The following is a 22,765-nucleotide window of genomic DNA, read 5'->3' on the forward strand; positions in this document are numbered from 1 at the left end:
CAGAGACAGTACAGGGACATTCCTGAGAAAGTGCTGTGCAGACAGTACAGGGACATTCCAGAGAAAGTGCTGTGCAGAGACAGTACAGGGACATTCCAGAGAAAGTGCTGTGCAGAGATAGTACAGGGACATTCCTGAGAAAGTGCTGTGCAGAGATAGTACAGGGACATTCCTGAGAAACTGCTGTGCAGAGATAGTACAGGGACATTCCTGAGAAACTGCTGTGCAGAGATAGTACAGGGACATTCCTGAGAAAGTGCTGTGCAGAGGCAGTACAGGGACAGTACAGAGAAACTGCTGTGCAGAGGCAGTACAGGGACATTACAGAGAAACTGCTGTGCAGAGATAGTACAGGGACATTCCTGAGAAAGTGCTGTGCAGAGGCAGTACAGGGACATTCCAGAGAAAGTGCTGTGCAGACAGTACAGGGACATTCCAGAGAAAGTGCTGTGCAGAGACAGTACAGGGACATTCCAGAGAAAGTGCTGTGCAGACAGTACAGGGACATTCCAGAGAAACTACAGAGACAGTAGAGGGACATTCCAGAGAAAGTGCTGTGCAGAGGCAGTACAGGGACATTCCAGAGAAAGTGCTGTGCAGAGGCAGTACAGGGACATTCCAGAGAAAGTGCTGTTCAGACAGTACAGGGACATTCCAGAGAAACTACAGAGACAGTAGAGGGACATTCCAGAGAAAGTGCTGTGCAGGGGCAGTACAGGGACATTCCAGAGAAAGTGCTGTGCAGAGGCAGTACAGGGACATTCCAGAGAAAGTGCTGTGCAGACAGTACAGGGACATTCCAGAGAAACTACAGAGACAGTAGAGGGACATTCCAGAGAAAGTGCTGTGCAGAGGCAGTACAGGGACATTACAGAAGAAGTGCTGTGCAGAGGCAGTACAGGGACATTACACAGAAAGTGCTGTGCAGAGACAGTACAGGGACATTACACAGAAAGTGCTGTGCAGAGGCAGTACCGGGACATAACAGAGAAAGTGCTGTGCAGAGACAGTACAGGGACATTATACAGAAAGTGCTGTGCAGAGGCAGTACAGTGACATAACAGAGAAAGTGCTGTGCAGAGACAGTACAGGGACATTATACAGAAAGTGCTGTGCAGAGGCAGTACAGGGACATTCCAGAGAAAGTGCTGTGCAGACAGTACAGGGACATAACAGAGAAAGTGCTGTGCAGAGACAGTACAGGGACATTACACAGAAAGTGCTGTGCAGAGACAGCACAGGGACATTCCAGAGAAAGTGCTGTGCAGAGACAGCACAGGGACATTCCAGAGAAAGTGCTGTGCAGAGACAGTACAGGGAAATTACAGAGAAAGTGCTGTGCAGAGACAGTACAGGGACATTCCAGAGAAAGTGCTGTGCAGAGACAGTACAGGGACATTCCAGAGAAAGTGCTGTGCAGAGATAGTACAGGGACATTCCAAAGAAAGTGCTGTGCAGAGACAGTACAGGGACATTCCAGAGAAAGTGCTGTGCAGAGATAGTAGAGGGACATTCCTGAGAAAGTGCTGTGCAGAGACAGTACAGGGACATTACACAGAAAGTGCTGTGCAGAGACAGTACAGGGACATTCCAGAGAAAGTGCTGGATAGTACAGGGACATTCCAGAGAAACTGCTGTGCAGAGACAGTACAGGGACATTCCTGAGAAAGTGCTGTGCAGACAGTACAGGGACATTCCAGAGAAAGTGCTGTGCAGAGACAGTACAGGGACATTCCAGAGAAAGTGCTGTGCAGAGATAGTACAGGGACATTCCTGAGAAAGTGCTGTGCAGAGATAGTACAGGGACATTCCTGAGAAACTGCTGTGCAGAGATAGTACAGGGACATTCCTGAGAAACTGCTGTGCAGAGATAGTACAGGGACATTCCTGAGAAAGTGCTGTGCAGAGGCAGTACAGGGACAGTACAGAGAAACTGCTGTGCAGAGGCAGTACAGGGACATTACAGAGAAACTGCTGTGCAGAGATAGTACAGGGACATTCCTGAGAAAGTGCTGTGCAGAGATAGTACAGGGACATTCCTGAGAAAGTGCTGTGCAGAGGCAGTACAGGGACAGTACAGAGAAACTGCTGTGCAGAGGCAGTACAGGGACATTACAGAGAAACTGCTGTGCAGAGATAGTACAGGGACATTCCTGAGAAACTGCTGTGAAGAGATAGTACAGGGACATTCCTGAGAAAGTGCTGTGCAGACAGTACAGGGACATTCCAGAGAAACTACAGAGACAGTAGAGGGACATTCCAGAGAAAGTGCTGTGCAAAGGCAGTACAGGGACATTACAGAAGAAGTGCTGTGCAGAGGCAGTACAGGGACATTACACAGAAAGTGCTGTGCAGAGACAGTACAGGGACATTACACAGAAAGTGCTGTGCAGAGGCAGTACCGGGACATAACAGAGAAAGTGCTGTGCAGAGACAGTACAGGGACATTATACAGAAAGTGCTGTGCAGAGGCAGTACAGGGACATAACAGAGAAAGTGCTGTGCAGAGACAGTACAGGGACATTATACAGAAAGTGCTGTGCAGAGGCAGTACAGGGACATAACAGAGAAAGTGCTGTGCAGAGACAGTACAGGGACATTACACAGAAAGTGCTGTGCAGAGACAGCACAGGGACATTCCAGAGAAAGTGCTGTGCAGAGACAGCACAGGGACATTCCAGAGAAAGTGCTGTGCAGAGACAGTACAGGGAAATTACAGAGAAAGTGCTGTGCAGAGACAGTACAGGGACATTCCAGAGAAAGTGCTGTGCAGAGACAGTACAGGGACATTCCAGAGAAAGTGCTGTGCAGAGATAGTAGAGGGACATTCCAGAGAAAGTGCTGTGCAGAGATAGTACAGGGACATTCCAAAGAAAGTGCTGTGCAGACAGTACAGGGACATTCCAGAGAAAGTGCTGTGCAGAGATAGTAGAGGGACATTCCTGAGAAAGTGCTGTGCAGAGACAGTACAGGGACATTACACAGAAAGTGCTGTGCAGAGACAGTACAGGGACATTCCAGAGAAAGTGCTGTGCAGACAGTACAGGGACATTCCAGAGAAAGTGCTGTGCAGAGACAGTACAGGGACATTCCAGAGAAAGTGCTGTGCAGACAGTACAGGGACATTCCAGAGAAACTGCTGTGCAGAGACAGCACAGGGACATTCCAGAGAAACTGCTGTGCAGACAGTACAGGGACATTCCAGAGAAACTGCTGTGCAGACAGTACAGGGACATTCCAGAGAAAGTGCTGTGCAGACAGTACAGGGACATTCCAGAGAAACTGCTGTGCAGAGACAGTACAGGGACATTCCAGAGAAAGTGCTGTGCAGACAGTACAGGGACATTCCAGAGAAAGTGCTGTGCAGAGACAGTACAGGGACATTCCTGAGAAAGTGCTGTGCAGAGATAGTACAGGGACATTCCTGAGAAAGTGCTGTGCAGAGATAGTACAGGGACATTCCTGAGAAACTGCTGTGCAGAGATAGTACAGGGACATTCCTGAGAAACTGCTGTGCAGAGATAGTACAGGGACATTCCTGAGAAACTGCTGTGCAGAGATAGTACAGGGACATTCCTGAGAAAGTGCTGTGCAGAGATAGTACAGGGACATTCCTGAGAAAGTGCTGTGCAGAGGCAGTACAGGGACATTACAGAGAAACTGCTGTGCAGAGGCAGTACAGGGACATTCCAGAGAAACTGCTGTGCAGAGATAGTACAGGGACATTCCTGAGAAAGTGCTGTGCAGAGGCAGTACAGGGACAGTACAGAGAAACTGCTGTGCAAAGGCAGTACAGGGACATTACAGAGAAAGTGCTGTGCAGAGATAGTACAGGGACATTCCTGAGAAAGTGCTGTGCAGAGATAGTACAGGGACATTACAGAGAAACTGCTGTGCAGAGATAGTACAGGGACATTCCTGAGAAAGTGCTGTGCAGAGATAGTACAGGGACATTCCTGAGAAAGTGCTGTGCAGAGGCAGTACAGGGACATTACAGAGAAACTGCTGTGCAGAGGCAGTACAGGGACATTCCAGAGAAAGTGCTGTGCAGAGATAGTACAGGGACATTCCTGAGAAAGTGCTGTGCAGAGGCAGTACAGGGACAGTACAGAGAAACTGCTGTGCAGAGATAGTACAGGGACATTCCTGAGAAAGTGCTGTGCAGAGATAGTACAGGGACATTCCTGAGAAAGTGCTGTGCAGAGGCAGTACAGGGACATTACAGAGAAACTGCTGTGCAGAGGCAGTACAGGGACATTCCAGAGAAACTGCTGTGCAGAGATAGTACAGGGACATTCCTGAGAAAGTGCTGTGCAGAGGCAGTACAGGGACAGTACAGAGAAACTGCTGTGCAAAGGCAGTACAGGGACATTACAGAGAAAGTGCTGTGCAGAGATAGTACAGGGACATTCCTGAGAAAGTGCTGTGCAGAGATAGTACAGGGACATTACAGAGAAACTGCTGTGCAGAGATAGTACAGGGACATTCCTGAGAAAGTGCTGTGCAGAGATAGTACAGGGACATTCCTGAGAAAGTGCTGTGCAGAGGCAGTACAGGGACATTACAGAGAAACTGCTGTGCAGAGGCAGTACAGGGACATTCCAGAGAAAGTGCTGTGCAGAGATAGTACAGGGACATTCCTGAGAAAGTGCTGTGCAGAGGCAGTACAGGGACAGTACAGAGAAACTGCTGTGCAGAGGCAGTACAGTGCACTTCAGCTTCCACGGAAGTATGGTGACGGGGAGAAGCTCAAGGCGTCATGTTCTGGACTTGGAGACAGTGATGTTTTTTTGCAGGATGGTTTTCAGAACAAAAATAAAATACAGAAACTTATATAAGGAGGGGGCGGGGGGAGCGGAGGGGCGGTGACCGGAGCGTGTCCTGCCATGCTGCAGCCTCTGTGCGTCCTTCTGCTCCTCTCCCTGGTGATCCAGTGGATCCTGTGGGCTGCAGCCGCTTTACTCCATACTGAGAAGTTCTATGATCTGGCAGGTAAGGTCCCGGCTGCCTCCTGCTGAGCAGGACCGCCTGCTATACTGCGCTTTCCCCCCAGCTCAGCAGTACAGGGCGCGCTCGGCCCGATCTCCGGACCGCCCCACTCAAATTATCGATTTGGTGCTCACTTTATACACGAAATACAATGTCATTACCTGCCCTAAACAATAATGGCTGCCGAAGCTCCGCTCACGTGATGGACGCTTTACTGAAACCTAGCAACTAGGGGTGGCGCTATGTCCAGTTACATAAAGACCAGTGCGCATGTGCTGTAGTCCTCAAAAATAGCGCGGAGGGAGATTTCGTGTGTGGAACAGCAGCCTAAACAGAGTGCCCCACTCTACTCATCCCCCCACACACTGCCCAGCTCCCCACACTCCGCCCAGCACTCCAGACAACCCCCCACACTCCGCCAGCCCCCCACACTCTGCCCAGCCCCCCACACACTGCACAGCCCCCACTTTGCTCAGCCCCCACACACACTGCCCAACCCCACACAAATTGCCAAACTCCGCACAGCACCCTAACCTCTGCCCAGACCCCCACTCACACTCCACACAGCCTTCTACACTTCGCCTAGACCCCCACACTCTGCCCAACACCCCACACAACCGATCAACCTCTCCGCATGCTGCCCAACTCCATGCAGACCGCCCAGCTCTCTGTACTCTACCCAGCTTTGCGCACTCTGCCCAGGTCTTCGCACTCTGCCCAGCCCCCCACACTGTGCCAAGCTCCCCTCCCCGCATGAGCGCCCAGCCCCCCACACACCGCCCAGCTCCCCCCCCACACACCGCCCGGCTCCCCCCACACCGCCCGGCTCCCCACACACCGCCCAGCTCCCCCCCCACACACCGCCCGGCTCCCCCCCCCACACACCGCCCGGCTCCCCACACACCGCCCGGCTCCCCACACACCGCCCGGCTCCCCACACACCGCCCGGCTCCCCACACCCCGCCCGGCCCCCCACACACCGCCCGGCCCCCCACACACCGCCCGGCTCCCCACACACCGCCCGGCTCCCCACACACCGCCCGGCTCCCCACACACCGCCCGGCTCCCCACACACCGCCCGGCTCCAGCCTTCCACACTATGCTTCTGGTCTGCAATAATTTTTCAGAATGTACATATTTCTTGGTTTAGTTTTTTTGCTATTTACCTTGTAGTACCCCCCCAATATTAGGCTATGTTCACACACTGCATCTTTTACTGTGTTTTTGGTGCATTTTTGAGGTCACAGAGGTGCACCCAAATGCATGCATTTCCTTCCCCTAGCAAAGTCTATGAGATTTCTATTTTGTTGTCCACACACTGCATCTTTTTTGGCTGTGTTTTTGAAGACGCAGACAAGATGCAGCATGTCAATTCTTTTTGCGTTTTGTCCATGCCTTTCAGAGGACGGCCAGATCAATCCCCTCTGACTTGGGGTCGGCGGGGGATTGATCCCTGGTATCTGGCTAGATGCCAGTTCCCATATAAAGTCTATGGGGACCAGAATCTGGCACAAAGGGGTAGGAGCAAGCGCTTCATGCTTACCAAATCACCGGCGCGGCTGTCATACTGCTCCGTCATTCACTTCTCAGGCCGCTCTTTAACTTCATTGAATATGCACTGCTCCCCCCGCCCACCGGTGGCTGTGATTGGTTGCAGTCAGATCAGCCCCCACTCTGAGTGACAGCGTGTCTGCAACCAATTACAGATGCCGGTGGGCGGATCTATATCATTCAGTAAAATAAATTAATAAAATTGGAGTAGGATCCCCCCATATTATGATACCAGCACAGATAAAACCCAACAGCTGGGGGCTGGTATTCTCAGGCTGGGGATAGTCATGGTTATTGGGTTATTTAGAGCGCCCCCAGCCTAAAAATATCAGCCAGCAGCCTCCTGGGGTAGCCGCATCCATTAGATGCGACAATCCCGGCGCCAATTCTGGCGCTAGGTCCGGCTCTTCCCGTTGCCCTGGTGCGGTAATAAGGAGTTAATAACAGCTCATAGCTGCCACTAAGTCCTAGATTAGTCATGGCAGGTGTCTGAGCCACCCCCCAATCACTAATCTGTAAGGGAAAGTAAATAAATATAAACACCAAAAAAATCCTTTATTTGAAATAAGACAAAAAAGCCACCCTCTTTCTCTACTTTATTAACACCCCAAATACTCCTCCAGGTCCGACGTAATCCACATGAGGACCAAGACGATTTCTGCTTTGGTACCAAAGGAATAATTGGACAGGACAGGTCCAGGGCAAACATAAGCAGGCCAGAACTAATTACAAACAGAACTGGTGCTGGATACGGGGACACCAGGGCAACATGGCAGGACCAACACAAGGCTAGGTTATGGACCTAAGGCAGATGATTCCAGCTCCACTCCACTCACAATTGTTAGCAGCAGGTCCTTCCTGTAATACACAGCCATTACTTGCTGGGTATGGAGTGAGCTCACCCCATAAGCCCTCTCCATACACCTGCATGTATGGCAGATGTCTTGAAGGGATTAATTTAGCAGGTGAAAGGTCTGGAGCTGATTCCAGGTATGGCATTTGCATTTAGAAGCTGTTGCTGTGAACCCACAATATGCCGTCAAAGGAGCTCTCGATGGAAGAGAAACAGAACATCATAAGGCTGAAGAAATCCTTTAGAGATAGCAGAAATGTTAGCAGAGGCCAAATCAACAGATAGGATCTCTGTTATTTAATCACAAATAGGGGCATGCAGAGCCCAAACCATAAAGATGTAGACACTGTCCAAATATTTCTGGACCTAACATTCTATAATATATGATATTAAAGCGTGGTCTATATATTCCGGTGCTCCGTGTCATGTCTGTAGATGGTGCTTTTGCACTTTCTTCTTGCTGTTCTCCACAGTGTATGATCCATAGCCTTGGGGATGTTTTTTGAGCGGGTGTATTCAGAAGCATTGAGAAATGAAACTCTAAAATATATCAACCGATGAAACTGTTAAATATGAACCAATGCTCTTTTACAACACATGGTCCCTTCTGACATTGGTAATAATGCAACTGGGCACAACAAGATTAGTGAAAATACTTTGCCAAAGGTCACTTGTAACTTCTTGCCTTGTAAACTTGATTGATGGCAATATCCACTGAGGATAACTCCCACTTAGCTGACGTGACTATTATATAAAGTGGTAGCTTGCTGTATAATTATTTAGGCAATTATTTCAACTTATTTTTATAGCACAAATATAGGGTGACGCGTTTCACATATTGTAATTACTTACAATTGTCCCTATTCCCTGTGAGTTATTAATTATTAAAATTAACCTATCCTTAAAATTATAGACTGTTCATGTCTTTGTCAGTGGGCAAACTCACAGAATCAGTAAGCGATAATTACTTCCTTCACTGTACACCATTCTCACCCCCACTCTAACAAAGGGGAGGTGGGGATGGAACGGGGGTCGGATATGAAGAGCCTTGCTTGTCAATTCCATGGTGAGTGGAAGCAGTCGCTACTCCACAAACCTTAAGGCTGCTTTACACGTAGCGATGTCGCTCGTGAAAGCACCCGCCCCCGTCGTTTGTGCGTCACGGGCAAATCGCTGCCCATGGCGGACAAAATCGCTAGTACCCGTCACACATACTTACCTTCCTAGCGATGTCGCTGTGGGTGGCGGACAACCTGTTTTTTAAGGGGGAGGTTCGCTCGCCGTCACAGCGACGTCACACAGCGGCCCCCAATAGCAGCGGAGGGGCGGAGACCAGCCGCATTAACGACACACCCACCTCGTTGCCGGCAGGACGCAGGTACGTTGTTGTTTGTCGTTCCCGGGGTGTCACACGTAGCGATGTGTGCTGCCTCAGGAACGACGAACAACCTGCGTCCTGCACCAGCAACGATGTTTGGGAAATTAACGACGTATCAACGATTAGGTGACTAATTTTGATCGTTAACACTCGCTCATAGGTGTCACATGCAACAACGTCGCTAACGACGCCGGATGTGCTTCACGAATTCCATGACCCCTACGACATATCGTTAGCGATATCGTTGCGTGTAATACCCCTTTACTCTAGCAGGGGCTGGAGTAAGATTTGTAAGATTTGTGGCAAGGCGCACATAGTGGTGCATGCCACTTGCCTGATTCATTAACCCTAGAACGCATACTTGGGGCCTCGCAGGCCTGCTAGGTTACTTGTTTTCTTTGGTTGATTTCTATGGTTGCGCGTTCTAGGGTTAAAAGGCATGAGCAGAGGTCCTGATCCAAGTTATAAAAGACTAGACTTCCCTTTTAACAAGTACCAAAAATTTGGTGGCCATCGACAGCATAAAAAGTAGAAAAGAGAAGAAAAAAACGGACTGGAAGGCGCTCAGGAAGAAGATAAATAATGGTGTACCAATCCAATTGTTTATGTGGCTACCAACACATACCACATTCACAAGTTCACAATAATGCCATGATGTAATGAGGCCTGTAGAAGAGTGAGACAACGCGAAAGAGCTGTCACCACTGATCACCCCGTCACCATCACTGGGGGTATGGTGCTGTTTTTTTAACTGGTGTTGGTGTACACTAAAGTATTCATGTTTTGTAGCTGGTGAATACCACTGTATTTGCTTCTTTCATTGAAGTTCACTAATAAAATCAATTAACCAGAAAAGTAAAGAGAAAAAATTGAACTGCCACAATTGTGTTTTTCTTGGTCGTCGTTCTGCCTTAAAAAAATCAAATAGAAAGCGATCAAAATATCCTATGTACCAAAAGATTATCAGTAAAAACAGCCCATACATATGTCTTTCGATAGAAGAATAAAAAAAAGTCACGGGCCTTAGAAAAGGTAACACAAACCAAATATCTGATTTTTTTTTCTCATTACTTAAATATGACAGGTTGGTTATCTCCGTGATCATACTGACCTGGAATATCATGTAGCCAGGATATTTTGGTAATGCCCCCTTCACACGTCCGTGACAATCACACACGTGTTTCACGGACGTGTCAAAGGTGCGTTTTCCCCTCCGTCTGCTGTGTTTATGGCACTACGTGTGTTCTCCGTGTGTTATCCGTGATAACACATGGAGAACTGGAACTTTCTACTCACCTGTCCCTGGCGTCGCTGTCCGTGGTGCTGATCTTCGGTCCTGCCGACACCCCGCTGCTGCTGCTTCCGCCGCAGTGAAGTGAATATTAAATGAGCATAATGAGCGGCGGTCGGCAACAAGTGACAGCAGCGGCAGAGACAGGAGGGCTGGAGAAGGGGAGTAAAGATTTTTTTTTTTTTTCTCTGACACATGAGTTTTCTCCGGCGCGTGTCACACAGGACCGCATCCACACTACGTCCGTGTGGTACGGGTACGGGCCGTGTGACACCCGTGCTGCCGGAGAAAAACGGACATGCATCCGTGTGGAGCACACGGGTACACATCTGCTCCACACGGAGGTTATAGTGTGATGGAAACAGAAAGTTTCTACTTAGATGTTCAGGAGCCTCATATGACTTATTTGATGCTGGGAATATTAATTCCCTAAACACCCCCCCCCTTTCCCCTTCTCCCCTCAAGCCAATCTCTCTTGGTTTGAGAATTTTGTGGTGCAGGGTTTTCTGCCATAGTATTAACTATGGCGTATCTGCCTGATTGCTAGGACAACGCACCCGTGTTGGTCTCGGATGTGGGGGCGTATCTGTTTAGATCAAGAGCAATGAGTTATGAATTAATGAGGTATGACATCGGGGCATGCGCAATGCCTGCGATGTGATAATATGAAGTTTTTCATTTTAATATCCCTGAACTCATGCGTCTTTAGTGTACAACACAGGGCAGTATCGTCCTGGTATGTTTTGGGCGCGTGTGCAGTGTGGAATAAGTACGTCAGGTTATGACGTGCCTGCTGGGTTGCTATGGCAGCGCGCCCGTGTTCGGGGCGTGTGGGCGTGTCTGTTCGCATCAATAGCAATGAGTCATGAATTAATGAGGTATGGCCTCGGAGCATGCGCAATGTTTACCTCGCATGCTCTAGCGGTAGAATGGGAATGGACATGCGCACTATACCCATTTGAGACAGAAGCCCACTAACGTACACCTTGGACATTATTGCTCTCATTTGTTTGATATGGTCTATTTAAGCTGCCGGCATAATGGCGGCAGCTGCTGCCATATGAAGACATGTATCATTACTGAATAGTTCCCTGTCTCCCTGGGCCTCCTGATGAACCGGATTAGAGGGCGGAGAAACGCGTCGAGGCAGTGCGGATGCACTTGATAAAGGGAAGTTAATTTATCAGCCTTAAAATGATATTCATTCATTCATAATGAGTTTATATACTGGCATTGTTCCAGAGGTTAGGATTTGCTGAAAGCAAGTTAAATGTGTTTTCTTATTTATTAGGATAACTTGGTATTTGGACTTTTTGCCCCTGTATTTGAATTTATTCTGGTCGAATTGGGACATATCAACCTGATCTAGATAGTGGGGTGCTATGGTACCTGTTGTCCCTGTATATTAACGGATGACCAGTTGAATTGGAGCATATCAACTGGATATATGGTATTTGTTATGCCTGTTTATGAATTGATGACCGGTTGAGCTGGAGCATAATGACTGATTAGAAATAACAGGGTACTGTGGCGTTTGTTATCTCAATATATGAATTAATGACCAGCTGAATTTGAGCATATTAACTGGACAGGTTGTTATGGTATCTATTATCCCTGCATATGAATTAATGACCAGCTGAATTTGAGCATATTAAACAGGTGGAGCTATAATTGCCCTCTCTTTAAAGTCCATTGTGGGGTAAAAAAATCCAACCAATAATTAGAGGTAACTTGCTCAGGCATTTCTCCTCATATGGTAGGGAATTTATTAGGGTAAGTGAGGGATAGCCACCGAGGAACGGGGGCGCCCAGCTAAGTTAAGGTGTTTTACCTCCATCGGTAGGAAGGTGTGAGGTGGTAGGTCCATGATAGGGCCAGATTAATCCCATTTGGGATCCCATACTCCCGTTTTTCTGCCTTTGATTGTATTTTCTTCTGTATAGGGGTGGCTACCCTGGTGTATATTTATACTACCCTTGATAAATTCTAGATAGGTGAATCACTTGGGAATTTTTAAGACATATTTAATAAAATTAAAAAATTTTTAAAGGGATTGTTTTTTTCACTATATATATGTACCTTTTGACTATCCTGGAATTATTTTGATTGTTAGCCTTAAAATGTAAGGTTAGGCTACTTTCACACATCCGGTTTGAGCCGTGCGGCTCAATCCGGCTGTGAAACCTATGCAACGGATGCCGCTAAAACACCGCATCCTTTGCATAAGTTTTTACATGATTCCGGTCCGTTTTTTTCCGGTTGCGGCACGCTACTGAGCATGCGCAGTGGAAAAAACCGCATGCGGCGGCCGGATGCAGTTTTTACCGCATGGCACCGCATCCGGCGTCCATAGGCATGCATTGAAAATGCGCCGCAGCGGCTGGATGCGGCGCGATGCGGGTTTTTTTGCCGGAGCAAAAAACGTTGCAGGGAACGTTCTATCCGGCCGCGGCATCGGCTAAATCTGCCGCATGCGGCAAAAACCGGACCGAACGCAAGCCCCTGCGGCACAATACGGCACTAATGTAAGTCTATGCAAAAAAAACCGCAACCGGCATCACAAAAACCGGTTGCGTTTTTTCTGCAGAACGCCGTATTGTGCCGCAGAGCAAAAACCGGATGTGTGAAAATAGCCTAAAATGAATAAGGTCATTCAAAACTACAAGTTGTTCTGCAAAACACAAGCCCTCACACGGCTATGTGGATGGAAACATAAAAAATTGCTATTGGAAGAAACAACAAAAGGGCAAAAACTAAAATTGACAATGGTGGGAAGGGTTAAAGGGAACCTGTCATCAGAAATTTAGCTTGAAACCTAAAAGTTTCCCCCTCTGCAGCTCCTGGGCTGCATTCTAGCAATGTTCCTGTTGTTTATGTGCCCCCTTTCTGACCAAAATAAAGACTTTATAAAGTGGTACTTTTTTGTATTTAAATCTTGATAATGGTACACGGGGGCGGGCTGTCTGGTGTCCGTTAGTCTGCCTCCTGACGCTTTAGGCCGTCCCCCATCGCTACATTCCATACTTCAGGACGCCGCCCACTGCGCCCGAGGTGCCGCGCACGCGAGCCCTGCTGGTGACGTGTGCGCAGGCACGAGGTTATGGGCGGCGCTGTGATTGCATCGCAAGTGCCCACCCATCATCTCGTGCCCGCCCTTTCCCCTCTGCCTCCAGCGTTCTGCGCAAGCGCTGGCCAGATAACCCGACGTTGGAACGTTCTGCGCAGAAAGCTGGAGGCAGAGAATTGTGACCATATACAGTTAGGTCCAGAAATATTTGGACAGTGACACAATTTTTGCGAGTTGGGCTCTGCATTCCACCACATTGGATTTGAAATGAAACCTCTACAACAGAATTCAAGTGCAGATTGTAACGTTTAATTTGAAGGTTTGAACAAAAATATCTGATAGAAATTGTAGGAATTGTACACATTTCTTTACAAACACTCCCCATTTTAGGAGGTCAAAAGTAATTGGACAAATAAACCATACCCAAACAAAATATTTTTATTTTCAATATTTTGTTGCGAATCCTTTGGAGGCAATCACTGCCTTAAGTCTGGAACCCATAGACATCACCAAACGCTGGGTTTCCTCCTTCTTAATGCTTTGCTAGGCCTTTACAGCCGCAGCCTTCAGGTCTTGCTTGTTTGTGGGTCTTTCCGTCTTAAGTCTGGATTTGAGCAAGTGAAATGCATGCTCAATTGGGTTAAGATCTGGTGATTGACTTGGCCATTGCAGAATGTTCCACTTTTTTGCACTCATGAACTCCTGGGTAGCTTTGGCTGTATGCTTGGGGTCATTGTCCATCTGTACTATAAAGCGCCGTCCGATCAACTTTGCGGCATTTGGCTGAATCTGGGCTGAAAGTATATCCCGGTACACTTCAGAATTCATCCGGCTACTCTTGTCTGCTGTTATGTCATCAATAAACACAAGTGACCCAGTGCCATTGAAAGCCATGCATGCCCATGCCATCACGTTGCCTCCACCATGTTTTACAGAGGATGTGGTGTGCCTTGGATCATGTGCCGTTCCCTTTCTTCTCCAAACTTTTTTCTTCCCATCATTCTGGTACAGGTTGATCTTTGTCTCATCTGTCCATAGAATACTTTTCCAGAACTGAGCTGGCTTCATGAGGTGTTTTTCAGCAAATTTAACTCTGGCCTGTCTATTTTTGGAATTGATGAATGGTTTGCATCTAGATGTGAACCCTTTGTATTTACTTTCATGGAGTCTTCTCTTTACTGTTGACTTAGAGACAGATACACCTACTTCACTGAGAGTGTTCTGGACTTCAGTTGATGTTGTGAACGGGTTCTTCTTCACCAAAGAAAGTATGCGGCGATCATCCACCACTGTTGTCATCCGTGGACGCCCAGGCCTTTTTGAGTTCCCAAGCTCACCAGTCAATTCCTTTTTTCTCAGAATGTACCCGACTGTTGATTTTGCTACTCCAAGCATGTCTGCTATCTCTCTGATGGATTTTTTCTTTTTTTTTCAGCCTCAGGATGTTCTGCTTCACCTCAATTGAGAGTTCCTTAGACCGCATGTTGCCTGGTCACAGCAACAGCTTCCAAATGCAAAACCACACACCTGTAATCAACCCCAGACCTTTTAACTACTTCATTGATTACAGGTTAACGAGGGAGACGCCTTCAGAGTTAATTGCAGCCCTTAGAGTCCCTTGTCCAATTACTTTTGGTCCCTTGAAAAAGAGGAGGCTATGCATTACAGAGCTATGATTCCTAAACCCTTTCTCCGATTTGGATGTGAAAACTCTCATATTGCAGCTGGGAGTGTGCACTTTCAGCCCATATTATATATATAATTGTATTTCTGAACATGTTTTTGTAAACAGCTAAAATAACAAAACTTGTGTCACTGTCCAAATATTTCTGGACCTAACTGTAATTGTTTGACTTCCTTGTTGAATCAGCTCCAAACACTATTTTAAAAAAATATTAAAAAAATGTATTTTTTAAAAAGGATTCTTGAAAAATGTGTCTTATGTGTGTCACTGTCAGCCTGCCTACCAGGGATTAGAATGTCCGTGACTTCATGGCTTCCAGGGCCAACTATCCCAGCCAGCAGCACCCTGCTTTTGGCAGACACCCACTGTAAGGAGATAGTGGTAAGCGTAGGAAGCTGACTGAACACAGCAAGATATGTAGCCAGGCAACCAAATTGTCCCAACCTGGGGTCGCCAAGTGAATTCATTGGCTCAGCGTTGAACAGTGAAGTAGTTCTGTGATCCTCCGGCTGTAACTGTGAATCCTAGGCTGGAGTCCTGTAGAATGAACATGGTGACAAGAGCAAGGCACTTATTATATCCCTCAATTCTCATTTCAGGGCATTGTGTCTTGGATTGGTGGGAGATGGTTGTTCTCTCATTGGTCGCTAGTTCAATCCAACTGCATAATTTTCCTCTGAATTATGTGTGAAAAGGGTGGATGCAATACTCATTTAAGACAATAGGGCTCCGGTCAGTCTGACATGAAACAATGGCTAACTTACTAAACAAAAGAACAATATGTCTGGCCTAATTACAAACAGTTCACGACACAGACTCGTCACACAAGCCACAATAGGGAGAAAGCCAGTGGCCTTTTTCCTGAAATGACTTCACTGGTGATCATGCCGTGGTTCTTGCATATGTTTTACTGCTGGCATTTTTTTTCTGTTATTTAAACTATAAATAGCCAGAAAAATGAAAATGCTGCTTCTTTTAATGGTTTTTGAATCCCGAAGTGATTAAAAGAAATAACAAAGGTCTGAACATGTGCACAGCGATTGTGGCGGCTTAAAGGTGGAATTGTGTGCACATACCTTCAGAAGAGATGGTTGTGATTCTCCTTTGCTGTACATAAAACATCAGGATTGAGCTATAATATTTTATTGTAAACCTGCGCATAGTAATGATAGAAATAGCATTAATAATAGTCATTTTAACCCTTTTTCGCGCTAGTAATTATTCCTCTAATTTATGACTTAGGATTAGTCACAGCTCAGCTACGTCTTACATATTCTGATGTCTTCACTTCAGCTAAAGAAATGTAAAGGTCATGTCTTGTCTCTGTCATCCTGTGACCTTACACAGTATAAAACCTGACAGGAAATGTGTAATGAGTAGAGAAAACATATCACGGTGCTTCTGTTCTTATTGATCACACTTCTAGTTAAACATCAGATCATTTCTACCCAAAATACATTTTTGAACTGGTCTTAAAGGGACTCTCCATCCTGGAACTGAAAAAATGACTATATTTCCCATGAATTCACACTACCTTTGCACTCTGCCTCCCGCTGCCTCTTTTGCTCAGATCACCTACAGATATGGGGAGAGAAGTGGTCATTTTAAACATTTCCTATCCAATGGCATGAGAAAGGTATGTTTTAGACTTACCTCTGCACTCGCCATGCCTGCGGCTGCCATCTTCGAGGCACCAAGAGAGAAAAGGCTATGTTAGCAAAGCAGGCAGCTATAGGCAAGTGGAGAGCACCTGAGAATGTGTAGTCAGAATTAATTCCCAGGGTGCAGGGGGTTGCTTTAATGCATTTTATGTCCAATAAATCAGTATGCTGAAGGTGATCTTGAAGGAGGGGCATATGATTGGGTTTCGTTTAGGCACACTTAGATTGATCCAAGTCCAAGTCCGGGTGGGCACACGGGTCACGGGTGTCGGTGCAGCTGGGAGGGGAGGCACACGGTAGACAGACAGCAGAGGTACTGGAGACAGCAGGAAGACAGTAGATGACCTGGAGACCACACACAGGTAGCAGAGGTACTAGAAGCCACTGGCAGACAGGAGACATCCTGGAGACTGCACACAGGTAGCAGAGATACTGGAGCCCAAAGGCACGTGTCCGTCCTGGAGATGTCAGACAGGTAGCAGAGGTGCTGGAGACTTCAGACAGGTAGCAGAGGTGCTGGAGACGTCAGACAGGTAGCAGAGGTCCTGAAGACGTCAGACAGGTAGCAGAGGTCCTGGAGACGTCAGACAGGTAGCAGAGGTCCTGGAGACGTCTGACAGGTAGCAGAGGTCCTGGAGACGTCAGACAGGTAGCAGAGGTCCTGGAGCTGTCAGACAGGTAGCAGAGGTCCTGGAGACTGAAGGCAGATAGGAGATCAGTAGCAGAGGTACTGGAAGCCACAGGCAGACAGGACTTGAGAACACTTAAGTGTTAATACAAAGACACAGGTGTGTACCTTGGTGAGCCTTATAGAGGCCCAGGCAGATATTTACAGGTTTTGTTTAGGTACACTTGGTGAGTTTAATCCTCCAAGTCCAAGGTCCATGTGAGCACACAGATACAGGTGTTGGTGCAGCAGTGAGGGGAGGCACACAGGAGACAGGCACCAGAGGTACTGGAGACAGCAGGCAGACAGGAGACGACCTGGAGACCACAGACAGCTAGCAGACATCCTGAAGACTGCAGACGTGTAACAGAAATACTAGAAGCTGCAGGCAGACAGGAGACATCCTGGACACTGCACACAGGTAGCAGCCAACATGTGCAGCTAACAGGAATTTCATCATGAGAGTGACAGGAGTCATCAGCTGACCCCCAGCTGTCATGACAAGCCTTCGACACTCCATGATCAAGTCACAGGGCCACCGATGGAGGCGGGGAATGGCGCTCTCCCTGCCAGCACGTGTTAGATTGCGCCGTTCAGAGTTTGACAGCACAATCTAGCTAGTTAACAGGAGCGGGTGGATCTCAGATCCACCAGCGCCTGTTAGCTGCACATGTTTGCTGATCAGAAATCATGTATCTACAATTGGGATTAGGAGTGAAATATCAGATCTTTCTAGGCAGCTTAGATGATGTACTGTGGTTATGTCCCTCCATTTCTTCTTTCCCATTCCTGGGTTGAATTTAGAGCACATTTGTCTTCTGACAACCATATTAAAAATGCCAACAATGTAACATGTCTACAGGTTCAGCTTGAAAATGCAGTTTGCATATTTTAAAATTAATGGAATTTAGCTGCAATACCATATACAACATGTGGTCATGGGTAGCAGTATTTTTTTGTTTTATTTTTTTTAAAGAAGCTTTGTTTTTCTAAGGTTGCACAACTGCTTTAGCTGCAGGTCACACTTCACGTTTTGAATGGAATCGTGCAAAATTAAATGGAATCAGTAGCGGAGGGCGTTGGTATTGGATAGTTTTGGTGACAAAACAAACGTGACAAAGTAGTCAGAGAGAATAAATGGAACTTTGTTCTATTTATGCACGACCTAGTGTTAACATTCCTGTTCTCGCAACGTACGCACTGTTAATTATGAAGAATTCCAGGAATGTTGGGGGATAATCATAGATTGTCACAGATGTGGTGGTGCTATATTTCTCACTGTATGGCTAATTATTCCAACTTTCTTAACAGGTAGCGGGACATTTATATTTCTGTCGCACCTTAGCCTGAGATGGACTGGAACAAAGTCTTTCCGCCAGCAAATCCAGACTGGTTTGGTGACCGTTTGGGGAGTTCGGTAAGTGCAGGTGTAAGTATGGGGATTATCAACATACGTAAATAGTGGTCTATTGGTGGCACTAGAAAAGACCCTTCTTTCTGGAGAACAATTGTTCTGTAGAAAATGACACCACTAATTTCATTTCTTTCTTTCTTCAGTCTGGGCACCTTTTTGTTCCTACGAATTCTTCGAGATGGGCACGACAGGAGATTTGACGGAGTGCGAGATAATCCTGGAATGTTTTTTGTGTACTGGACAGTGCAAGGTGAGTAGTTGCAAAGAAGATATCAAGGTGGTTGAAATGGATGAAGTTTTGGAACCATAGTCCCCAATTCACCAAGGCTGGCGATTTTCTCACCATTTTTGATGAGGGATGTGTAGGAGTCAGATTCTCCTGATTCATTAAGAGGCAAGAACCTAATGAATCAGTGGCATCTGTCAAGAGTCATGTGCCTAAGAGTGCCGCACAACAGATCTTACTCCATTCAGGGACTGGAATAAGATTTCTGATGTAACTAAGGTGGGCTGTGCACAATTACGACATCGCAAGCCAATGCTGCGATGTCGAGTGTGATAGTCCCCGCCCCCGTCGCAGGTACGATATCTTGTGATAGCTGGCGTAGCGAAAATTATCGCTAGGCCAGCTTCACATGCACTCACCTGCCCTGCGACCGTCGCTCTGGCCGGCGACCCCACCTCCTTCCCACGGCTGTGCACTCCTTCCCACGGCGGGTCGTGCGGCGTCACAAAGACGTCACACGGCAGGCGGCCAATATCGGCGGAGGGGCGGAGATGAGCAGGATGTAAACATCCCGCCCACCTCCTTCCTTCTCATTGCAGCCGGGACACAGGTAGCAGATGTTCCTCGTTCCTGCGGCTTCATACACAGCGATGTGTGCTGCCGCAGGAACGAGGAACTACATCGTACCTGTTGCTGCACCGGCATTATGGAAATGTCGGAGAATACACCGATGATACGATAACGACGCTTTTGCGCTCGTTCATCGTATCAAAAAGGTTTTTCACACTACGACATCGCAAGTGACGCCGGATGTGCGTCACTTTCGATTTGACCTCACCGACATCGCACCTGCAATGTCGTAGTGTGCAAAGCCGCCCTAAGACCACAGCTCATCATGAATTAGAGGAGCTGTGGAGTTGCACCCCTATCCTGCCCCAACTACCCCCATTTTGGTTGAATTAGGAAAAACAGGTGTGAAAACACAAAAAGGTGCATCTTTTCTGTGCAACTCCATGTTTTACAAAAAAAATTGCAACTTTTTTTTTTTCAGAATTCTGGCAAAGTTGTTTTGATGAATCGAGGCCGTAGCCTAAAATGTAGTAATGTGATTCAAAATTCATAGATTCTATGTGCACATCCACCTTTGCATGCCCACTGCGGGTGTATTTGTTTTATGCTCCAGTATTGCAGGTCCTTGTAATTATTTTTTTTTTTTTTTTTTGCAGTCTACATTTAAGTAAGTTACTGCCTCTGTATTGGCATAGCACTCCTCACATCTAGCTAAGACTGCCTTTAATTAGATTTTTCCTTCCCTTTAAATTGGTAATCCTCGGCCCAGGAAAAGTAAAGCGGGCTTTACACGCTACGATATATCAAACGATATGTTGTCGGGGTCACGTCGTAAGTGATGCACATCCGGCATCGTTTGCCATATCGTAGCGTGTGACAGCTACGAGTGAGTGTGAACAGGCAAAAATACTCACTTAATCGTTGCTCGTTGACACGTCACTCATTTTCAAAAAATCGAACGTTCGGTTATTCATTGTTCCCGAGGCAGCACACATCGCTCCGTGTGACACCCCGGGAACGATGAACACAGCTTACCTGTGTCCCGCCGGCAATGCGGAAGGAAGGAGGTGGGCGGGATGTTTACGTCTCGCTCATCTCTGCCTCTCCGCTTCTATTGGACGGCCGCTATGTGACGCCGAACGTCCCTCCCCCTTCACGAAGTGGATGTTCGCCGCCCACAGCGAGGTCGTTTGGAAGGTAAGTGCGTGTGACGGGGGTTACAACATTGTGCGGCACGGGCAAAAAATTGCTCGTGCCGCACAAACGATGGGGGCGGGTGCGATCGCAAATGCGATCGCACGAATAATTGCAGCGTGTAAAGCAGGCTTTAGTCTGATGGCGTAGATTCCCATCTGAAGAGGATGCCTTGTCGCTGATAGATGTACTCATACAATGTCATGCTATGTACGGGGAAGGGAATGGAAACCCTGTGTCTAGGGAGAGGGAAGATGGTGACCCCTGACCTGACCTACTGCTGGTCCCTAATAATATGCCTAAGCCTCTTTGCTCTTCTGTGAGATAGCAATTCTTGGCGTCATTAATGGCAGCACTCACATACAGGTGGGCTGGTCTCTGCCATCTCAGACACACTACCCTGGCAGGCAGCTCAGGCTGCAGATCTTTGTGTGCTTCTAAGTGGACCTCTGTAATGCCCTGGCACAGCTCACTTGTTAAGGCGAGTGCTGCTCACCCCCACTTACTAGATGGCTTTTCTGTTGAGCTGTTACAGGTTCATCCTATTCTACCGGTCTCCTCTGTCTCAGTGTCTGAGCTTTACTGGCAGGGAAAAGGAATGTTTTATGCTCTCTATACACTAGGTACATGGACACACTTGGTAATACTGACCAAATGCTTAGTTGCATCCTTTTTTTCAACCCTGGCAGAAGAGCACCCTTTAATATGGCATAGAAGAGAGACTTAAGCAGAATCTCTATTTGTAACATTACGGTGTTTTTTGGTACTCCATGCTGTGGTGATTTATTTCTATTTTTTATTCTCATCTCAAAATCACCAAACAAACCCTGGGAACAATGTTATAAGAAGCAAGTATCAGTATGATTTTTTAATATTGGAGGAAACTAGAGAAATATCACACAAACACACAGAAAAATATACAGTGCCATTTTTCTTGTTATACCCACAAGCTGAAATGTTTATCATTGGGATATTATGTGATATACCAACACTAAGCAGCCAGTATTTGTAAAGTGTAAAGGAAATGATACATGGTTTTCTAAATATTTTAAAAATATAAATCTGAAAATTGTGACGTACATTTGTATTCAGCCCCCCTGAGTCAATACTTTGTAGGACCACCTTTCACTTTAATTACTGGTGCAAGTATTTGGGGTATGTCTTCATCAGCTTTGCACAGCTAGAGGCTGAAATGTTTGCCCATTCTTCTTAGGCCTGCGACACACATCCGTGCCGCAGTCATTTTTTACATGTACCGGCAGCACGGAGACACGTTCAGCAATGCTACCCTATTGTAGCAGGCACACACACGTAAAACCACACGGAACGTGTGTCCGTGTGCGTTTGTACGTGTGTGCGTTTTTCAAAGCGCTGACATGTCAGTGTTTTCTCCCGCAGCACGGGTGTCACACGGCCCGCACCCGTACCACACGGGTGTAGTGTGGATGCGGTCCCGTGTGACACGCGCCGGAGAAAACACACGTGTCAATGAAAAAAAAAAAAAATTTACTCACCTTCTCCTGCCCTCCTGTCTCTGCCGCTGCTGCCTCTTGCTGCCGACCGCCGCTCATTAATCTCATAGAATATTCACTTCACTGCCTGGCAGCAGCAGCAGCGGGGAGACGGGAGGGCTGGAGACCGAGGATCAGCACCACGGACAGCAGTGCAGACAGCAGGAAGGACCAGGTGAGTATGATAATTACCGCTTCTACGTGTGCTATCGCGGATAGCACACGTAGAACACACGTGGCCCGCACGTACCAGAGACACGTACTTACCTGCACGCAACACGCAGGGCAAATACGTGTCTCTCGGCGCGTGCGTGATTTTCACGTGAGTGTGGCAGCGGCCTTAGCAAAATAGCTCCATCTCTCTATCTCAGTGAAATTGGATGGAGGTGTCTGTGAACAGCAATTTTCAAGTTTTGCCACAGATTCTCATTGGGATTTAGGTCTGGACAGTGACTGGACAATTCACACACATGAATATACTTTGATCTAAACCATCCATTATAGCTCTGGCATTATGTTTAGGGTGGTTTTCCTGCTGGAAGTTGAACCTACTCCTCAGTCTCAAGTTTTTTCTAGCCTGTAACTGGTGTGCCTCCAGGATAGCCCTGTATTTAGCTCTATCCATTTTTCCATCAACTCTGACCAGCTTCCATGTCCCTGCTGAAGAAAAGCCTCCTCACAGCATGATGCTGCCACCACCATAATTGAG

At 47.2% G+C, this 22,765-nt stretch overlaps 1 protein-coding gene across 1 annotated transcript in view; it reads left to right on the top strand.

The window, feature by feature from the left end:
- Positions 1-4,873: 4,873 nt before the first annotated feature.
- The window catches only part of LOC142290588 (uncharacterized), a 46,850-nt gene continuing 28,958 nt past the window's right edge, over positions 4,874-22,765 (top strand). The window contains exons 1-3 of the mRNA XM_075334550.1: positions 4,874-4,992; positions 18,453-18,558; positions 18,699-18,805. Of these exons, the coding sequence (XP_075190665.1) occupies positions 4,887-4,992; positions 18,453-18,558; positions 18,699-18,805 (319 nt within the window). The 5' untranslated portion in view covers positions 4,874-4,886. The remainder of the gene's footprint in view (positions 4,993-18,452; positions 18,559-18,698; positions 18,806-22,765) is intronic.

The sequence above is a fragment of the Anomaloglossus baeobatrachus genome, chromosome 2 (assembly GCF_048569485.1).
Source record: "Anomaloglossus baeobatrachus isolate aAnoBae1 chromosome 2, aAnoBae1.hap1, whole genome shotgun sequence".
In the NCBI taxonomy this organism is placed as follows: domain Eukaryota; kingdom Metazoa; phylum Chordata; class Amphibia; order Anura; family Aromobatidae; genus Anomaloglossus; species Anomaloglossus baeobatrachus.